The 18,082-nt window shown below is 39.2% G+C and overlaps 1 protein-coding gene across 1 annotated transcript in view; it reads right to left on the reverse strand.

Annotated features, from left to right (window-relative positions):
* ROS1 (ROS proto-oncogene 1, receptor tyrosine kinase) overlaps positions 1-18,082 on the reverse strand; it is a 229,385-nt gene that overhangs the window by 11,958 nt on the left and 199,345 nt on the right. Inside the window, exons 38-39 of the mRNA XM_082249088.1 lie at positions 15,987-16,190; positions 13,453-13,587 (exon numbers count right to left, since the gene is read on the reverse strand). Coding sequence (XP_082105214.1) covers positions 13,453-13,587; positions 15,987-16,190 — 339 coding nt within the window. The remainder of the gene's footprint in view (positions 1-13,452; positions 13,588-15,986; positions 16,191-18,082) is intronic.

Here is an 18,082-nt window from a genome sequence, read left to right on the forward strand (position 1 = left end):
AAAAAAGTGACATTACTACAGAAATCAGTGCTAAAAATATGCAATGTTACTGTAATAATGACACTGGCAGGGAAGGGGTTAACAGTGTGGGTGATCAAGGGGTTAAATGTGTACCTAGGGGCGTGTTTCTAACTGTAGGGGGGTGAGGCTTGTGGAATGACCATAGAGACCTGTATCCTATATAGACAGATCACAGGAGCTCTGTGATCATTCCAGGGATAAGAACAGTCAGCTGTGTTTACAACAGCTGACCGTTCTTCTCTCTCAGCGGGGAATGATCGCGGGTGTCAGGCGGCAATCAGAGCTGCCTGCCCCGTGAATCAGCTTCCCCGCTGACAAGTGGGGGGGCTCGCCCCCTAGCTGCAGGCGTGCGACCGACGTAGACCTACGTCTGTTTGCCTGGGAGAGCCACACTGCCGCAGTAAATAGGCGGCATGTGATCAGCAACTGGTTAAAAGACCTATACTATAACTAATAACATATTTTGATACCAGTATGCAAGCAGTATTATTAGGATAATACTACTTGGGATTTTACATGTGATAACAGTTTTTAGTTTAACCACTTGCCAACCACCCCACGCAGATTTACCACGGCAGGGTGGCTCAGCTGTGCATAATCATGAAGATCTACATGATTATGTGCACGCAGTCTTGGTGGCGCACGCAGAGCCAGACCGCGGGAGGAGCAGGTTCGATCGCCGCTGGCCTCCTGTGATCTTAACAGAAACTGAAAGGAGAGCCGCCTGCCTATGTAAACAAAGCAGGCGGCTCTTCTGTCACACAGGCACACAGAGATTGTGTGTTTCAGCAAAGCTGAAACACCGTTCTCTGTGTGCCTGTTTTTTTTTTTCAGATTTAAAGTGCATACTTTGCTCAGGATTTCAGAGCAGCACAGAAAGCATTGTCAGGTTTTCCCTGCTGAATTTCATACACCTACCCCTCTACTTATCTTTATAAAAGAAGGGCGAGGTGTTCCAAATTAATGCAGAGGAGAACTAAATTTTCGTCCGACGACCGATCTGCCGATTTTCGACTTGTTAGTACGATGCTTCCGACAACCGACTCCGACTTTTCGGCCGAAAAAATCCTGGTGTGCAGGCTATATCATTTTTGTCGACCGCCAAAACATGTCCGATTTTCGTCTCATTAGTACAGATTTCGATGGGGAAAAATCTTATGAGCAAGACTAGGCATGCTCAGAGATGAAAGAACACAAAGAAAGCAATCCAACACATGACATCACTTCTGAAGTAGAATTCTGTCGTGCGGGAAAATTCGTGTTCAGTCTAGAGCACATTCCAACCAACAGACACCACTCTGGACAAAAGACGGACGACCGGTCGGCGGAAATTTGTTGCATGTATACGAGGCTTAAGGCAGGGCTGATAATATTGCTTGGGATTTTAAGTCAGCACAGAAAGAATTTTCCATATTTCCCTTCTGCACTACATAACACCTGCCTCTTCTCTACTCATCTCCATAAAATTAGGGCCAGGTGTACTGAAGTAGGGTAGAGGGGAACTCAGGCAGGGCTGATAATACTGCTCGTTATTTCAAGGCAGCAGAGAAAGCGCTGTCAGTTTTTCCCTGGTAGACTACATAACACCAGACTCTTTACTTGGGGGGGGGGCAGTAAAAACAGGTGGTCCCGCTAGGGCCTAGTGACGTCAGCACGCTACCTAGGAAGTCTTCACCCTATGTGTTTTTTGCTATCAACATAGCAACATAGCAACCAAGCGATCCTTAAGGGGGCTGCACACCCTGAATGTGCAATGCCTGTGATCTGGGTGCACCAGATTCCGTGCACCAACAAAGGTGAGTGTTAACTTTGTATTCATTTTTATTACAATTTTTATAGAGATTCAGCACTATGTTAGTCCTTTTCATTCGTTTCTGAGCTTTAGTGCTCAGGATCATTACAGGATACACTGTAAGCACCTGCCAGGATCCATGACTGCCAGAGATTACTAAAGTACCAGCAGAGGATTTAATTACCCACCGGAGGATCTGTATACTTCCTAAAGGGGAAGGCGCATGGTGACCTGTATTAGGTTCAAAGCGGAGGTAAGCACATATAAGTGGTGGTGAAGGAACACTGGAGGTGTTTTTTGTGTGTCTACACAGGACCCACAAATTCCTTTTGATTCTTTGGACTGTATTCTGCTACGCTATATATGCTTACCTGATATTTTGGCTTATCTTGCATGATATTATCTACTCATGGACACTGTTATCACACCAGTGGTTTATTTTACTTGATCATACCTATCACGTTAATTTTGTTTGAAGTGACACTAATATAGTGTCTTCAGTGATTTTCTTACATTATGTTGTTGTCCTTGTAAGAGGATTCACATATAGCACTGGGATTATTATTTTTATGCTCATCAGGGTGGCGCTGTGCCATTACTTATATTTTTATCTATCTTTCTGTAACACTGAGTACTTAGCAGCAAACCCTTATACATACCATTTACTCGCATTAGAATAGATATTGTTCTGCTTGAGACTGTAGCTCACTAAGTAGTGCGGGGTATCAGTACATATTTATCACTTTATCACTTGACCTCCAGAAGATTTTCCCCCACCTCATGACCAGGCCATTTTTTTTCCATACACTGCGTTACTTTAACTGCCAATTGGCAGACGTGCAACACTGTACCCAAATAAAATGTATGTCCTTTTTTTCCCCCCACAAATAGAGCTTTCATTTGGTGGTATTTTATCCCCTCTGGGGTTTTAATTTTTTGCACTATAAACATAAAAATACGTCAATTTAAAAAAATAAAAAACATTTTTTTGCTTTCTGCTATAAAACATATGCAAAAGAAAAAATGTAAAAAATCAAATTTCTTCATCAATTTAGGCCAATATGTATTCTGTTACATATTTTTGGTAAAACAAAATCCCAATAAGTGTACATTGATTGGTTTGCACAAAATGTATAGTGTCTACAAACTGTGGGATATATTTATGTAATTTTTATTTATTTATTTTTACTATTAAAGGCGGCGAGATTGGTATTGGGATTTTTACAAACTGCCCAAAATTTACTGATGGTTGGCAACTCTGCAGCAAATTCTTTCATTTTATAACATCAGAATTGTAACAGAAATACAAACATTTGTTATATGTGACAATCCAATATAAGCTTACTCAAAAAATCTTTCATGTTGTGAGTGCTGCCTGTCAGCTGGCCATCTCATTCCACAACTTCCCGGATTCCTAGCATGCTTTGCAGCTTCTCCTCTGGTGTTTACTTTCAATTTCTTAGGACTACATATCCCACGGTACCTTGCTGCCTACAAGCAGCGATTCCTATACTGACCCCCACCTCCTGAAACTCCTCCTCCCAGCTCCTCTAGTTCAGAAGGCAGGCTCTGTGAAATGTGTGACACAGCAGTGCCTACTCACAGGGCATAGTAAATATGTGTCAAAGGATTCAAGGAAGTACTGGTGTGGGAATCTTCAGAAAGAGAATTTACAAACTTCGTTTGTTCACATTAATAGGAGACCAGATTAATAATTTAGATATAATGAAAATACAATGTAGAAATGTAAAATCATTACTGTCCTATACTGTCCTGTTACTGTCCTATATAGAGCCTGTTCTGAGAGTAAAGCTGTGGGAGGGACCCCACCAGTGGCGGCTGGTGTATATGGGGTTCAGGGGCGCCGCCCCCCCCTATCCATGCGTCCGGCCCCCTAATCGACATGCCGGACAAATGGAGTTCAATGGTTCTCACAGGAAAAAAAAAAAAGGGTGGGCTTGGGGGCGCAGAGCACTGCGCCCCGAGCCCACCCAGTTGTGTGACAATAGGGAATGAAAATTCACTATTGTCACATGGATCCTCCTTCTGGCCAATCAGGAAGTGGGTCATGAGACCCGTTTCTGGATTGGCCCAAAGGAGAGGCAATGTCATTGGCCAAGGAGGAGGGAGGAGCTGCTGCTGTCGCTGCCAGGGGAAGCAGTCGCTGGAGATGAAGCTGATGGGAGGCTTCTAATGGGGCCAGGCAGGTATGTTCCAGGGCATCTTTAGCGCTTTAATGTAAGTGAGCCGGTGATGGGGAGGGGGGGTTTTGTGTGACCTGGAGAGCTGGTAGTGTCAGGAGGGGGGTATGGTGTGGTCTGCCTGCCCCCCCGCACATGGAGCACCAGCCGCCACTGGACCCCAACTACTAAAGGCTTTCTGCAGAAAACTACAAGAGGGGGTGGAGACAAGACCAGTTACTCTGCACAAGGAAAGAGAGAGCAGCAATCGGTCTTTATTACAGGAAGTTCCACACTGGAGTACTGCACAAATATAGGAAGAGATACACAACTCACATCAAGATTCAAGTAAGAATACACATGCCAATTGTTTATGTATAAATGTTGCTTATCCTGAAGTTCAGCTTTAAAGGGTAACTCCACTTTCGTGGGAAAAAAATATAGCAAATAAAGAAAAAACAATAAAGCGCATAAAATTGCGACACAAATCATATTGTAATTGAAAATGACCTTTCCTTTTCAATCTGCAGCTGTTGTAATTTTCTGAAAATGCAATGTAATATGGCTACCTGGAGGTGTTCTGTACACAGAATGTGTACTGACCACACCCCAGAAACATCATTTCCTGCTTATCTTATTGGCTCACCAATTTTCCCAGAAGTCTGCCTAAAATACAAATCAGATTTTTGGCATTTCCTGCAACAAAAATGTAACTTTTGGTGAGATACTCTCAATAGGAACACGTCTAAAGGGATGCAGGTCCAGCAGCTTTCCTCATTAGAGCTCTGCAGCTGCCACAGCTGATAGATAATTATGGAACCACTCCCATTAGAACCACTCCCCACAGAGGAACAAACAATGATTTCTTCAGAATAACAAAAGGTAGGAATCTGCAACAAAGTTTTTTTTCTTAACAAAAGTGGAGTTACGCTTTAAATCTGAATCAGAGGATGAAAATAAGACTCAATGAGCAGGCTAACTGTCCCCCAAGTCCCTTTAAATAAAACATTTTTTACATATTTATCTGATTGTTATGAAGTTTTTATTGCACATGTGCAGCAGTTATATCACTTATGAGTTGGGTGAACAATGACAATACAGTATATGTATTAAGAGGTATTTTTTTCACAGACACATCACATATAGCCCCACAGACCAGTTATATAAAATACCTGAAAGGTGCAATATCATGGATAATTAAATATTTTGTGGAGCGGTGACTCTTTACAGGGGTTTATCTGTCTTTTTGTAAGAGTAAAACTGTGAAACGACTGTCAGTTTATTTACTGATCACAGCACTTGGAGAAGTGCTTCATAACATTTAAGTGGGTAATGACTGGATGGACCCTGGGGCATTAGGTTTTTGTCTTTTAATCATTAATCAAACATCAGTCATCTTGTCAGAAGCTTCACCATTTGTGCTTTATTGCTTGGTCATGTAACAAAATGCTCAATACTATGAGCACTAAAAATTTCAAGATCGTATATATCTGGTTACCAGAATGATATAATTTGTGCATTAAAGATAAAGTGTATTTTAAAGTGTTCACATGCATACAGGTATATGTCAAATAAAAGAAAATATTTGCATGTCAAAATTTTGATGTGTGTTAATTATAAAAATTATTATTTTTTACTATGCTAACATTTGTTTGTTGCCAAATAGGACGTCTGGTGTCCTCATTGGAATTTGGACTTTAACACTGCTAAATGATGGACAATACAGTGAATAACACACAAGCATATTATAATTCTTTGTGTATATATGGTTCCCTCTGCTGGTAAGAAAGGAGATACAAGCAAACAAAAAATTGTGCACATGAGTTCGGGGGAATAAAATAATGCCTCTCTCCACCTTTCCTAAATAATATCTGTTTCTCAGGAGTTTCCTTTAATCACTTATTTCTGGCAAAATCCTGTTTTTTGTAGGGGGTTTTGAACATGATTGGGTAATGCAAATTAGCATAGCTTTAGCTTTTTTTGGGGAACTAATTTAACAACCTTATGCCTTTAATAAATCATCCTCAATGACTATACCAATATGAATACGTTCTTAGTGTAGTAGCAGAGATAGATGAAGAAAAAAAATGTATATGATGTATATTTTGTAAGATGTCATTTTTTTATGCTATTTCTTTAAGAGTTAAGATCTTGTATGTACTGCATATGACCAATATATATCTTTGAATTTGTAATTTTTAGCTACATAACAGTCATAGCTTGGAACTACATTTTGGGTACTTGCACATCGTACTGATGTTTAAACATCAGTATTCCTCGACAAATTTTCTTTTATTTATTTTGCACATATTTGCACAAATGCGCATACTCAAGTAAAATAAATTTAGCTCTCAGAATGGAATTTTAAACTATTCAAATTTCCATTTTACATGCACACACGAAAAATATTGACTGGCAACTCATATTTTTTATTTTTTTTACTCATCTATATGTAGTGCATGTTTACATGCCTTTGTGTACAGGCACGTTGAAAATAACGGGCTGTATTTAGATGAGTAAAAACAAAAAGGCCTGTATGCCTCAAAACGCTGAATTTTTTAGGCAGCAGTGTACAAGAGGCCTTTAATGGATGTTTTTTCTTGGGTCATAAGTTTATCTGTAGGTTTTTCTCTATTCTACTTCCTAATTATTAAAAGATCAAAGTATAAAGCCGTAGAGGGTTAAACTTTTTACCCTTTTCTTCCCTGTACTAAGCTTGCACATTTTACTGCATTTAGTGGTAAAACAGCTCAAAGTAGTCTCACTTCTGCTTTCCTTCTCAAAAGTTTAACAACAGAAACATCACACTGATCATGATTGTATCTCTTACACACTAGCTATAAATCATTATTCCTGGTCCATGAGTGGCATTCAGGTTGCTTCACGTCAAGTTCTAGGAGTGAGAGCTTCATGTTTTCAGGAAGTAATAACAAAATGGGTCCAGGTATGTAATTATTCTTATACCTACTTGCAGCTTCATTTGACTATTAAAGTGAAAGTAACCCCCCCCATCCTTTACAATCAAGGAAGCTGCCATCTTAGCTTCTGTTTGTTCTTCAGTTGCTGTGGTGCTGTACATATGACCAATTATGACACCAACCATTTGATTGCTGGACAGTTTAGATGAGAGCAGAGGCAACTGTGAATTATCATTCGTGTCATACCTTGAATGTAACTGTTTTGGGAAACTGTTAAACTGATGGGTTTAGTTCTGCTTTAACATACAGTATATGTACTACAATGCAATGCCATGAGATGGAATTTCCTTTTATACTAAGTTTGGGATCTGGGTTTATATAATGGAACTGCATCATCTGGAACGTGTTTCAAATGAACATTGCAAAGGTTTTTTTTTGGACACATAAAACTTTCTGACAATGTTTTGAAACTGTTTTATTATTAATGTGGTTTGGTGTGCTGTATCAATTTATTCATTTGTTATATTTTTTTGTTATGTTACATATGCAGTTAAAGCAGCATTTGTTTTTTACACTGTTATTTCATCACAACTTTTATCATCTGGATAAAAGTTTATTTTTTAATATAAGGTGTACATAATATTTGTAGCTATTCGTGGTCATTTCATTTTAAAGTATTTTATTGATTGCTCCTGTTATTTTAAAAAATATGCATAATTTGCTTTTTTATTTGCAAGGAAAAACTGTCCGATAAATTGCATTACAAGCTTCTAGGAAAATATATTTCTTCTAGTGAAGTCTACAAGTTAACTTCATTACTTCTTAATAAATAGCCATATACAAATCGCCAAGGTTTCTAATAGGCTTGCACTTCTCATCTTTTGAACCCTAAACTGATCATTGATTGATAGTTTAGGAAAGGATAATCTGCCAGAGTGAAGCAGAAATAAGAAACGATTAATGGCCCTTTCCTCAGCTCTTCATGTTCAGAACTATGTTTAGGATAAATGGAATTTAAAGAATTCAGCACTTCCATTAATAACTGGCTGTAGTGGCAAGAGACAATATAGTTAACTGACGGGAGCAACATACAGGCGCTGAGTGCTAGGTCAATCCCATAAAAAGAAGGATAATGACCTAGGCAGCTTACCCCTACAAGCCAGCCCTGGGCTCCGCAGGCAACAGGCTAGGTTAGGTTTATTTTTAAAGACTTAGGGGTCTTTTTTTTTTTTTAATAAACACATCTTTTCCTAGCTACAAATGCAAAGTTGCAGTACAGAAAGACTGATTGTTACACGATCTTGCTTTCATTGCTAATGAAACCATGAAATTAATGTTCAGTACAGTAGGTATTTGTGTTACATGGACAGTATAAAAAATATGCACAATGTCAAGTGTCAGCACGTAAACCATTATGTGAAATGTACTAGCTAAACTAGTACAGTGAACTATACAGTACACTGAAATGTTTAACTTGCACAAGAAACAAGACAAAATATATTGCACATTTATTTGTGATATAAGTCTAAGATGCTTATGAGAATATACCAGCCATTAAAGTATCAGTTAACTGTTTTCCTTGTCACTGCAGAGCTAGCAGTACAGGTCCCAACAAATGCACAATTGAAGGCTATGAGTTTGCAATGTTATGCCAGTGGTAAGGTAGAAATGTCTCAGTAGTCAATCAATGTGTAGCACCAGGCCTCCATCCAATTTATAGCACCAGTTTTTAGAAACATTAGGAAAGCACTATGTGGAAAATTGTATTTAAATTAAAATAGTTGCACTACCCCTTTAAATTAAATTGAAAAAAAAAAATGATCACAACAACCCCATTAGGCACAATATGTTCAGTGAAAAGAGTGCTGCAAGTACCAAAGAATTGAATTATCAGAAAGATATAAAAACAATATACTGTATAGTTTATTTAAAAAATAACAGTGCAAAATAGCTTATAGTGCAAGTCTCAAATGGAACATGTGAATAAAATTCTTGCATAAAACGAAACACACTTATTCTTGTGAAAATGGTGATGTGCCCAAGAGCACACTGCACACGGGTGTCCACTTTGAGATGCTCACAAGTGCTCAAACTCCTTATCAGAAAAAAATAATCTCCTAATATAAGAGCGGCTGACTGACACGCAGCCTTCATCTCCACAGGTACTCTGATGCCTTGGAATCTAAATCCCATAGTGTATTATCAACATTCCACATGTAAAACATAAATAAAAACTCAAATAAAAAAAATATTAAAACTCCTAAAAAATAAAAGGATAATTTATTCATTGTACTTCAATATCTAAAAGAAGAGCAGAATACTGTACTAGAATCTGTTACTGATAAAACTGTCAATGTCCCACTCAATGTTCAATATGAAGGGGCTGTACATTTTGAAATCAAAAATCCACCGTGTTTACCGCGTTTACGCTGGGATATTTCCCTTTGAAGTTGCTCCGTGGTGGAGATTAACTTGTCTTTTTCTACAAATCGTAAAGAGGTTGGCTGTCTATTATGTTGGAGGGAGTAATGCTTAGATAAGCTTTATCCTTTAAAACCTTTATTGATATTAGTAATATGATCCCTTATCCTTACATGTAGTGGTCCTCCCCACATATTGCAACCGACACGGGCATTGGAGAAGATAGGCAACATAACAGGTGGAACATGTGACGAAAGCATGGATTTTATTTGTCTTATGTGTGGCTTGGTTTTGAGTATGTGTGTTCTTACAGCATTTACATGCACCACATCTCCTGCATGGGAAAGATCCCTTCAAACCTCCAAACATGGAGACACTCTGAGGTCTTTCCACCACATTGGGGGCTTCATAATCCCTAAATGTTTGTGCCTTTTCAAAAATGATATTGGGATGTTCTAGTAGAAAAGGTCCCAATATTTTATCACTTTTTTTGCATTCCAATGCTTCTTTAACAGCCGGTTTATTAGCCAATGCTGATTGAAGAATGTAATTAAAAATGACCATTCATGTTTTTTGCATTTGTCTAACCTTTGGGGTTAACAAAGAATCATGCTCAATATTAAGGACAGCATTCATTTTCTATTCTTAAACATCATGCTGATACCCCTTTTGCAAAAATCTTTGTTTTAAAATAGCTGCCTGTGACACATAATCTACCCTCTAAGTGCAGTTTCTCCTGATCCTTTGAAACTGTCCCATCAGAATAGCCTTTAGCTAGGAGGGGTGGTGGCAACTTCTTATAGGAATGTATATTTTCCTAACTGTTTTTTTAAATGGGTTCTGTTCTAATCGGAAAACCATCCCCCTTGCTAAAAATCCACGAAATCCAAAACATTAATTCAAGCCCTATTCCATTTATAGGTAAATTTTATACCCCAATTGGTACTGTTAAGGCAGATTATAAAGTTAAGTAAAGAATCAACGACGCCTCTCTATATAAAGATGGCATTATTAATACATTGCCTCCAAAACATCAACCCAAGAAAAGGGGTTACCCTAAATTGCATTTTCCTCCCACCAAGCCATGAATAAATTTGCAGGGCTGGGAGCAAATTTCACTCCCATTGCCAAGCCCTTTGTTATAAATAAAAGGTCCCCATGTACCAAAAATAATTATGTTCCATAGCAGACCTAATTAATTTCAATGTAGATGCTTTCTATATAAGTGAGAGAGAATCATTCAAATTCAAATAATGTTCAGCCGGCCTTAAAACCCATATTATGGAAAATAGTGACATACAAAGATGAGGTATTGGCAGTAGGGATGAGCAGTAGGGACGTAAGTTCGACTCGAACATTGGTTGTTCGCTTGTTCGAATAACGAACAAATGGGCTTCTTCGCAGGAACTTCGAGTTCCCGCATTATCATGGACTCTGACCTCTGGTTCCAATAAATCACCTGTTGGCCAATAAATCACCTGTTGGCCATTCAAACCCACAACCATCTCAATTGCAAGCCTAGTATTCTACCACCTACGCCACCATCAAACAACCATCTCAATTGCAAGCCTAGTATTCTACCACCTACGCCACCATCAAGCCTGCTTAGGCTGAGCACACTCTCCCTAACTTCTATCTTATCCAATGTGTGTAGGGTGAGATAGAAGTTATTTGTTAGGCAGGCAGAGTGTGTTCAGCCCAAGCCTGCTTGACAGTGGTATAGGTGGTAGAATACCAGGCTTGCAATTGTGAAGTTGTGGGTTCACATCTCTTGGCCAGCGAGTGATTTATAAGTGGAATTCTATAGCTAATAATACATTGCTGGCAGGGAGAGAGATTTTTGCTTTTTACAGTTTGTTGTGATCAGATAGTGCAGTGTATACCACAGAGTTTATATATATATATATATATATATATATATATATATATATGCACTTCAGTTTATATCAGTTTATGTCAGTATTGCTGAAAAAACAGCATGGGGTCCCCCCTAAAATCCATACCAGACCCTTATCTGAGCACACAGCCTGGTTGGCCAGGATGGGGGCAAGCAAGCGCCCCCTCCTGAACCATAGCAGGCCACATGCCCTCAACATGGAGGGGGTGGGTGCTTTGGGGCAGGGGGGGCTCTGTCCCCCAACCCTAAAGCACCTTGCCCCCATGTTGATGGGGACAGGGGTCTCTTCCCGACAACCCTGGGCTGTGGTTGTGGGGATCTGCGGGGGGAGGCTTATCGGAAACTGGCAGCCCCCTTTAATAAGGGGGCCCCCAGATTTCGCCTACCCCCCCATGTGAATGGATATCGGGTACATATTTGAGTTTGACAGCTCTTTTATAGGGATCTGACGTCACGAGCCGCCCCACAATGCACTGCTCAGGTGCAGTAAATAAATTACATGACGTCAGTAATTTATTCACTGAAATTACCATGCTGTGCGGGCGCTCCCTGCGTGCTCCCAGCATGCTAGCTGGCAGGTTACCAGAAAGCTCCTGAAGCATACTAGTGATCGGGAGCTTTCTGACCATGTGACCGCTGTGACAGCCAATCACAGCAGTCACATGACTCAAATGCCCACCTCCACCACCTGGCATTTGGAACCCTTAAAGGGCCAGGAGGCAGCTGGTGGGAAGGGGGCTAAGTAGGCAAGCAGAGTCCTCTGATTCCATTTGTACCAAACTGTATTGTAACTGTAATGTCTGCCAAACTGTTGGCGCTATATAAATCCTGTAAAATAATATATATATATAAGTGTGTGTGTGTGTGTGTGTGTGTGTGTGTGTGTGTGCGTTTATATGTATTAGTATTCTTGGAGTAAGTATTGCATTATAGGGAAGACTGCAGTAGACTTATACTGACAATGCAGTTTAAAAGAAACAATAACAAATGACAAATGTATAAGATAAATAAAAATCATTATAATAAAACTACGGGCTGGTATCATAAATCTCTAATCCATATATGCCATTGGTACTTGGGGCGCCTGTTCAAGTAAGAACAGTCTATTTTTACATTTTCTTTTAAAGTGTATGTGTAGGCAAAATCTAAAAAAAACACATTTTTCACATCTGTCAAGTGCAAGCACATTTCCCAATGTTGTGTCCCTTTAAAAACCCTGCAGGTATGAAAAATAATTTTTGATCTGCCAGAAATACATTGTGCTCTTAACTCCGTTTTGTAAAATGACAACATAACCACTGCTGCAATAAAATAGCAAAAAGCAGCTTGTGGGTGGAAGGAAGCAACCATTTCAAATATATTCTAAATAAATAAGCAGGGGAGGTGGATATGCTGACATAGTCCAGCAGGAGAGAACTCAGACAGGGCTGAGAACACCACTCAGGAGCACAACAGAGACAGAGTTGTCAACCCAATAGAGGAAGTTTGGAGATTAATGCTTTTTTGGAAGACCAACAGGCCTTCTTCTGTACTTGCACCCAAGCAAAGCATGGGTAAATGTACAAGAAAGTTGATCTGCTCCTAAATACACATTAAATAATATACAGTAATTTTAGCTGTCTATGCAGGGGTTAGGGGAGACCATCCAACATTTCTCCCCAGGACAAGCCTGAAAAATATGTGTTTGCATGGTTGACAAATCCTTATATTGTGCAAGAGCCAATAAGAGCAATCAAACGGTAACCATATGTATACAAGAAAGTAGCCTTCGTACAATCAACTAGTCATTCAGCATTCTAGAAGGAATCTTATAGCTCCAAATATCAAGGGTGGCTCATATACAGGGCTACCCACTAAGTATTGAAGTGGTATTTCTGGTATTATACCAGGGCAGCTTCACTGGAATGCATGCAGTGATCATATTCATTTTTTGGTCGTTATTATTAAACATAATTGTTTTAACCACAGTAGAAATTAGACTAGTGCCAGATGTTTAATCTTCATTTAAACAGCCTGGAAATCAATGCTATTATTACACTGATATATTTCTTTGGTTATAGGTATATTTACAGTGTATATAAGATGTTTTCATGAACATCAGAACTTTCTGGAACTGAAGATAATTGCAAACTTCAATTGGTATTGGTATTGATATATGACAGTAGTAATGATGTTTTAAACTTGTACTGGTATTAGTATAATAAATTAAGAATTTCTACTTACATGTCATCAGGACAGTTATCAGGAGAATCCATTCTTCTTCCAGAACGTACATAATGTAAAATCTCCATGTTTGAATAACCTTGATAAGGCTGCTGACCCAATGTAAAGAGCTCCCACAAGAGAACCCCAAAAGACCTGAAATAGAAATATAAAAAATGGCTTAACATCAGCTGGGAGAAAAAGTTCTTATGGAACATTAAACATATTCCAAAATAATATTGTTATATGTCATACTGTGCCTGGTATATTACTGTAACCCGGTCCTGAAATAGGGCAATAATAGCTTAATACATAATGGAAATAATCATTCAATGCGTGATAATATATTAAAAATCTTCAGGATCTGCCTTACTGAGCAGATCCTGAAGGGATTGTTGATCCAGGTAATATAGGATTGCTTTCTGGAGGATCAGGAAGGAATTTATTTTTCCCCTACAGGAGCAAATTGGACCATGCTTCATAGGATTTTGTGTGTCTTCCTCTGGATCAACTGTGGGTATAAATAAGATTCTGTATACTGGCGGATTTTTTTTTTACACTATTTTTTTTTTTCTACTGGTTAAATTACAAAATTTTAATTAAAAAAAACGTACACAGGTGAGCAAAGGAAAATTTTATATAAATCTAGTCTTCCTCATGCAGAAACATATTTGCTGCATGCACAGAGCAAAGATGAAATATTTGAAACTAAGGAAGGAAAATAAGCAGAATGCTTTAGAGGTCCGTTTCTTTCAGTGTGCAATACAACAGACACGTTTTGTGTTTTGTTCATTCTGTGAGTTATGTGGACAACAAATGCATATTTCAGAGAGAATAATAGTAGAATAGCAGTCCTACTCTGCGCCCCCTCCTTCAGCTGTCTCTCCCGTTTGTTTTCAAGAATCTTACAGAAGAAGGATGGAGTACAATACATCTACATGCATTTTTGACCACAGACAGGCAGATGTCTTACTGAAAGTGACAGGTGACAAGTCATGTGTCTGTCATCATTTACAATCCTCTTTCAGACTCTGCCAACATGAGTTTGTGGCACATGAATAGTTACAGGCCCATTCTAACAAAATAGATATGCTTCTAGGATGTTGTAAAACCTATGTATATGATAACGAGGGCTCTCCAGGCTCAGACACACACACACACCTAGGGTGGTGGGGGGTTTTGGGGTTACTAAAACTGGAGCACTTAGAATCTGATGCAGCTGTGCATGGTAGCCAATCGCCTTCTAACTTCAGCTTGTTCAATTAAGCTTTGACAATAAAACTTAGAAGTTGATTGGTTTCTAAGCAGAGCTGCCCCAGATTTTGCACACAACACTGCAAGTGATGCTTGTATCTATCACATCCCTTGCACCTATCAGGTCATCATCACCCAAATTTGCCCTGATCACTGTTCACTCGTCATAGAGGATAATACTTGATGATACTGTATATCAGGGTTTTTTTTAAGCAGCAGATGCAAAGCAAATAGTGCCATTCACATTTCCAATTTTTTTTAAATGTTTGGTAACATAGCTAAGCATACTCCAAAAAAATCTATTTTTAGTCAAACTTGATAAAGCAGCTGTTCACTTGAACTTGATCATTACAATAACATAGCATTGTTAAAAGATGACATCTGGGGAACAATGTAGGAGTTACTTTACTTACCAAAGAATTTCTGTCCACCCAGTTCTGAGATCTACCCAACATGTCACCTCACAGGCAGCCTTGTGACCTGACTTTTCTCTGCTGAAGTTAAGCAACACATCCTGGACAACTCCCTTCCCTTGCCTGTGACTGGACAGTGAAGGAGTAGCAATGGACTGATTAGGTTATCTCTCTGCTCTATTCTCCTATACGCATGTCCATGTTAGCAAATGTGAATGCAGAGTACCTGGTTGGCCTCTGTTTTGCCTCTAACTCTCCAAGTCTGAGAGCTGCTGCACATGGGATTGCAAGACAGTTACCAAGTCAAATTCAAGTATTTATTTTAGTTGAAATAAAAAAAATAAGACTTGAGTTACTTTGCATTAAATACAAAGCTGCAGTCGCTGATGTTTATTTATTTTTTGTTTTCCTTCTAGAGTGCAGCTTTAATTTACATTGCATATATATCACTTTTCCTCTTTGATAGAGCTATAAAGATGAATTTTAGAACTTGTGGTTATAATATACCATATTAGAAATCTTATACATTTTAAGCTGGGAGATATTCACTCATACAGCCAGATATTCTGTGTGAGCATAGTATTATCTTATCAAACTGGTCCATAATATGTGCTGTTTTGACCAAGTTGCAGTGTGAGCATATGGCTTTGGAATAGATATGCAACGTGTCCTACTTACACTAACAAGACATAACTTAAATCACTTCTATTATATTTCTGTACTTGTCCTACATATACATCAATTTAAATACCAAAAACGTTCATGCCAGACTTTTTGACCGTTAATAACTTTTTTTCTAAGGAGGCCAACATTTAAAATCTAGTTATATATGAAGATTTGCCCTTTTATTTCTAAAATAAGTTCACAATTTGAGGTGGTAAAACTCACCATACATCAGAGCGATTGGTGAAGATCCCATCAATAAGACTTTCCAAAGACATCCATCGGACGGGCAAAAGTCCTTCTCCCTTCTTTTTGTAATAGTCACTTTTATATACATCTCTAGCAAGTCCAAAATCCCCAATCTTCACTGTTCTTGTTGGGTTGTTGTATTCTTTTACCGAAACCAAGCAATTGCGGGCAGCCAAGTCTCTAACAAACAGTCAAAATTTGTAATGAGCACAATGATCCAAACTGAATCAGTGTACAAAGATATGTGAATGCATTCAGATAGAAATGTAAATTCTACTGTAGCTAATTTTTGTAATGTAGGTTGGACTAAAGCTACTCTGGCTCAGGAATGTTAATGTAAAAAGCTGCCATCAATCTTAATTTTTGACAATGAAATGTATGTGCTAAGTAACAATATTCTTTAAGAGAGAAAAAAGAAAGAGAGAAAAAAGCTGTGCAGTTTTTTTTAGATAAGAGGACACTATTGTCAGTAAGGAGATATGCAGGTAAGGTAGTATGGTCTAAATAAGTAACTAGAAATATATTTTTTACAAGTTATAGATCAGCAGTACATAAAAGCTATAATGTACAGAAAAGCTGTTTAAAATATGTGTCCTCGGACAGGCAGGCACGGTGCTCCACACGTGGTGGACTTGTCCAAAAGTCCGACGGTTTTGGATCCGGGTCTATAATTTTGTTTACTCCTTGACCCAAGTCAACTTGATAAAGGATCCCCAAAATGCCCTTTTGGGTAAACCGGTGGAGGGGGCTACTAAACCCGCCAAGCGCCTTATCGCCTTCGTGTTCACGGCCGCCAAAATAGCAATAGCCCGTTCATGGCGAACCCCAGTAGTGCCTTTCGAGCTTTTAAAAGCCAAACTGACCTGGATCATGACAAACGAACGGATGGTGGCGTTGTTGAATGACAGGATGCGTATGTTTGACAAAACATGGGACCCCTGGATAAGGTACCTGGCGAGCCCCTCATAGGGGCGGTTGGGAGCATGGGTAGCCTTGGACGATATGTTGGGGAAATCTCCCCCTTAGGGAGTGAGCGGGATCTGGGTGTCGACCCTCTATTTTTCCACTGACCGCTGATGTTTCTTTCCTCTTTCCCATCTTCCCACTCCTGCCACCCTCCTCTGCTGTTGTCTCCTTTCTTCCCTGTCTTTCCCTTTTCCCCCTATTCCTTCTTTTCTTACTTTTTCTCTGGTACTATCTGACAGTGCACGGATGACAGGCTACGCCCCCCACTGGTAGAGGGCCTGGTATGGGGGTTGGGGGCCGTCCTCTCCCAAGGGCGCAGTATGTTCCCGTAGGGGCGCCGGGGGGGGGGGGGGTCGGGCCCAGACCTCCAGCCCTTCAGCATGCAATGGAGGGGGCACTGTCTCTATGACTCTATGTTTTTTGCTCCATTAGCTGGATGCCCAACCTGAGCTTACCGTTCCTGTTACTGATTTATTGGTTTCTCATTTTTGATATTGTAATTTTCTGAATTGGCACCATTGTATTTTGTGTATTATGTGATATTTAATGCCCTCAAAGACAATGATTGAGCCATGTTGGCTCCTTGTTCTCTGTTATATCTTTTTCTTACAAAAAATCTAATAAAAAACATTGAAACATAAAATATGTGTCCTCGTTTAGGAATTTGACATCTCTGAGCATGTAGAAGAACTGGTTTCTGGGTCTCCTTCATGTACACATTTGCGGTTTGCACATTTTCTGGAATATTCATCAGGTGGAGAAAAGTGAAGGTACAGATTATTTGAAAATTTGGTGCTTTTTGGTGCTATAGGGACAACCAGTGAAAAGAACATGAAGGACTGATTAATTTTGGAGGGCAGATATTGCAAGCCATACTTCACAGGACATTACTGTGTTATATTTTTCATGTCATTCATAAAATGCAGAGCGCAGTCTGGATCCTACCACATTCTACTGAGTGTTCTTAGCATAATGTTGAAGACAACGCTCCAAGAGAAAAGGAGAGCCCTTTGAGAGGTCACGTGAAAGTTTTTTGTCTCCTCTAGGCATATTTTTTTCCTGTTCATTACTTGGGGCTTTACTTCACAGTCCGAAGGCAGGAAGAG

This window comes from Pelophylax lessonae, assembly GCF_965119305.1.
Source record: "Pelophylax lessonae genome assembly, chromosome: 3".
NCBI classification, from domain to species: Eukaryota; Metazoa; Chordata; class Amphibia; order Anura; family Ranidae; genus Pelophylax; species Pelophylax lessonae.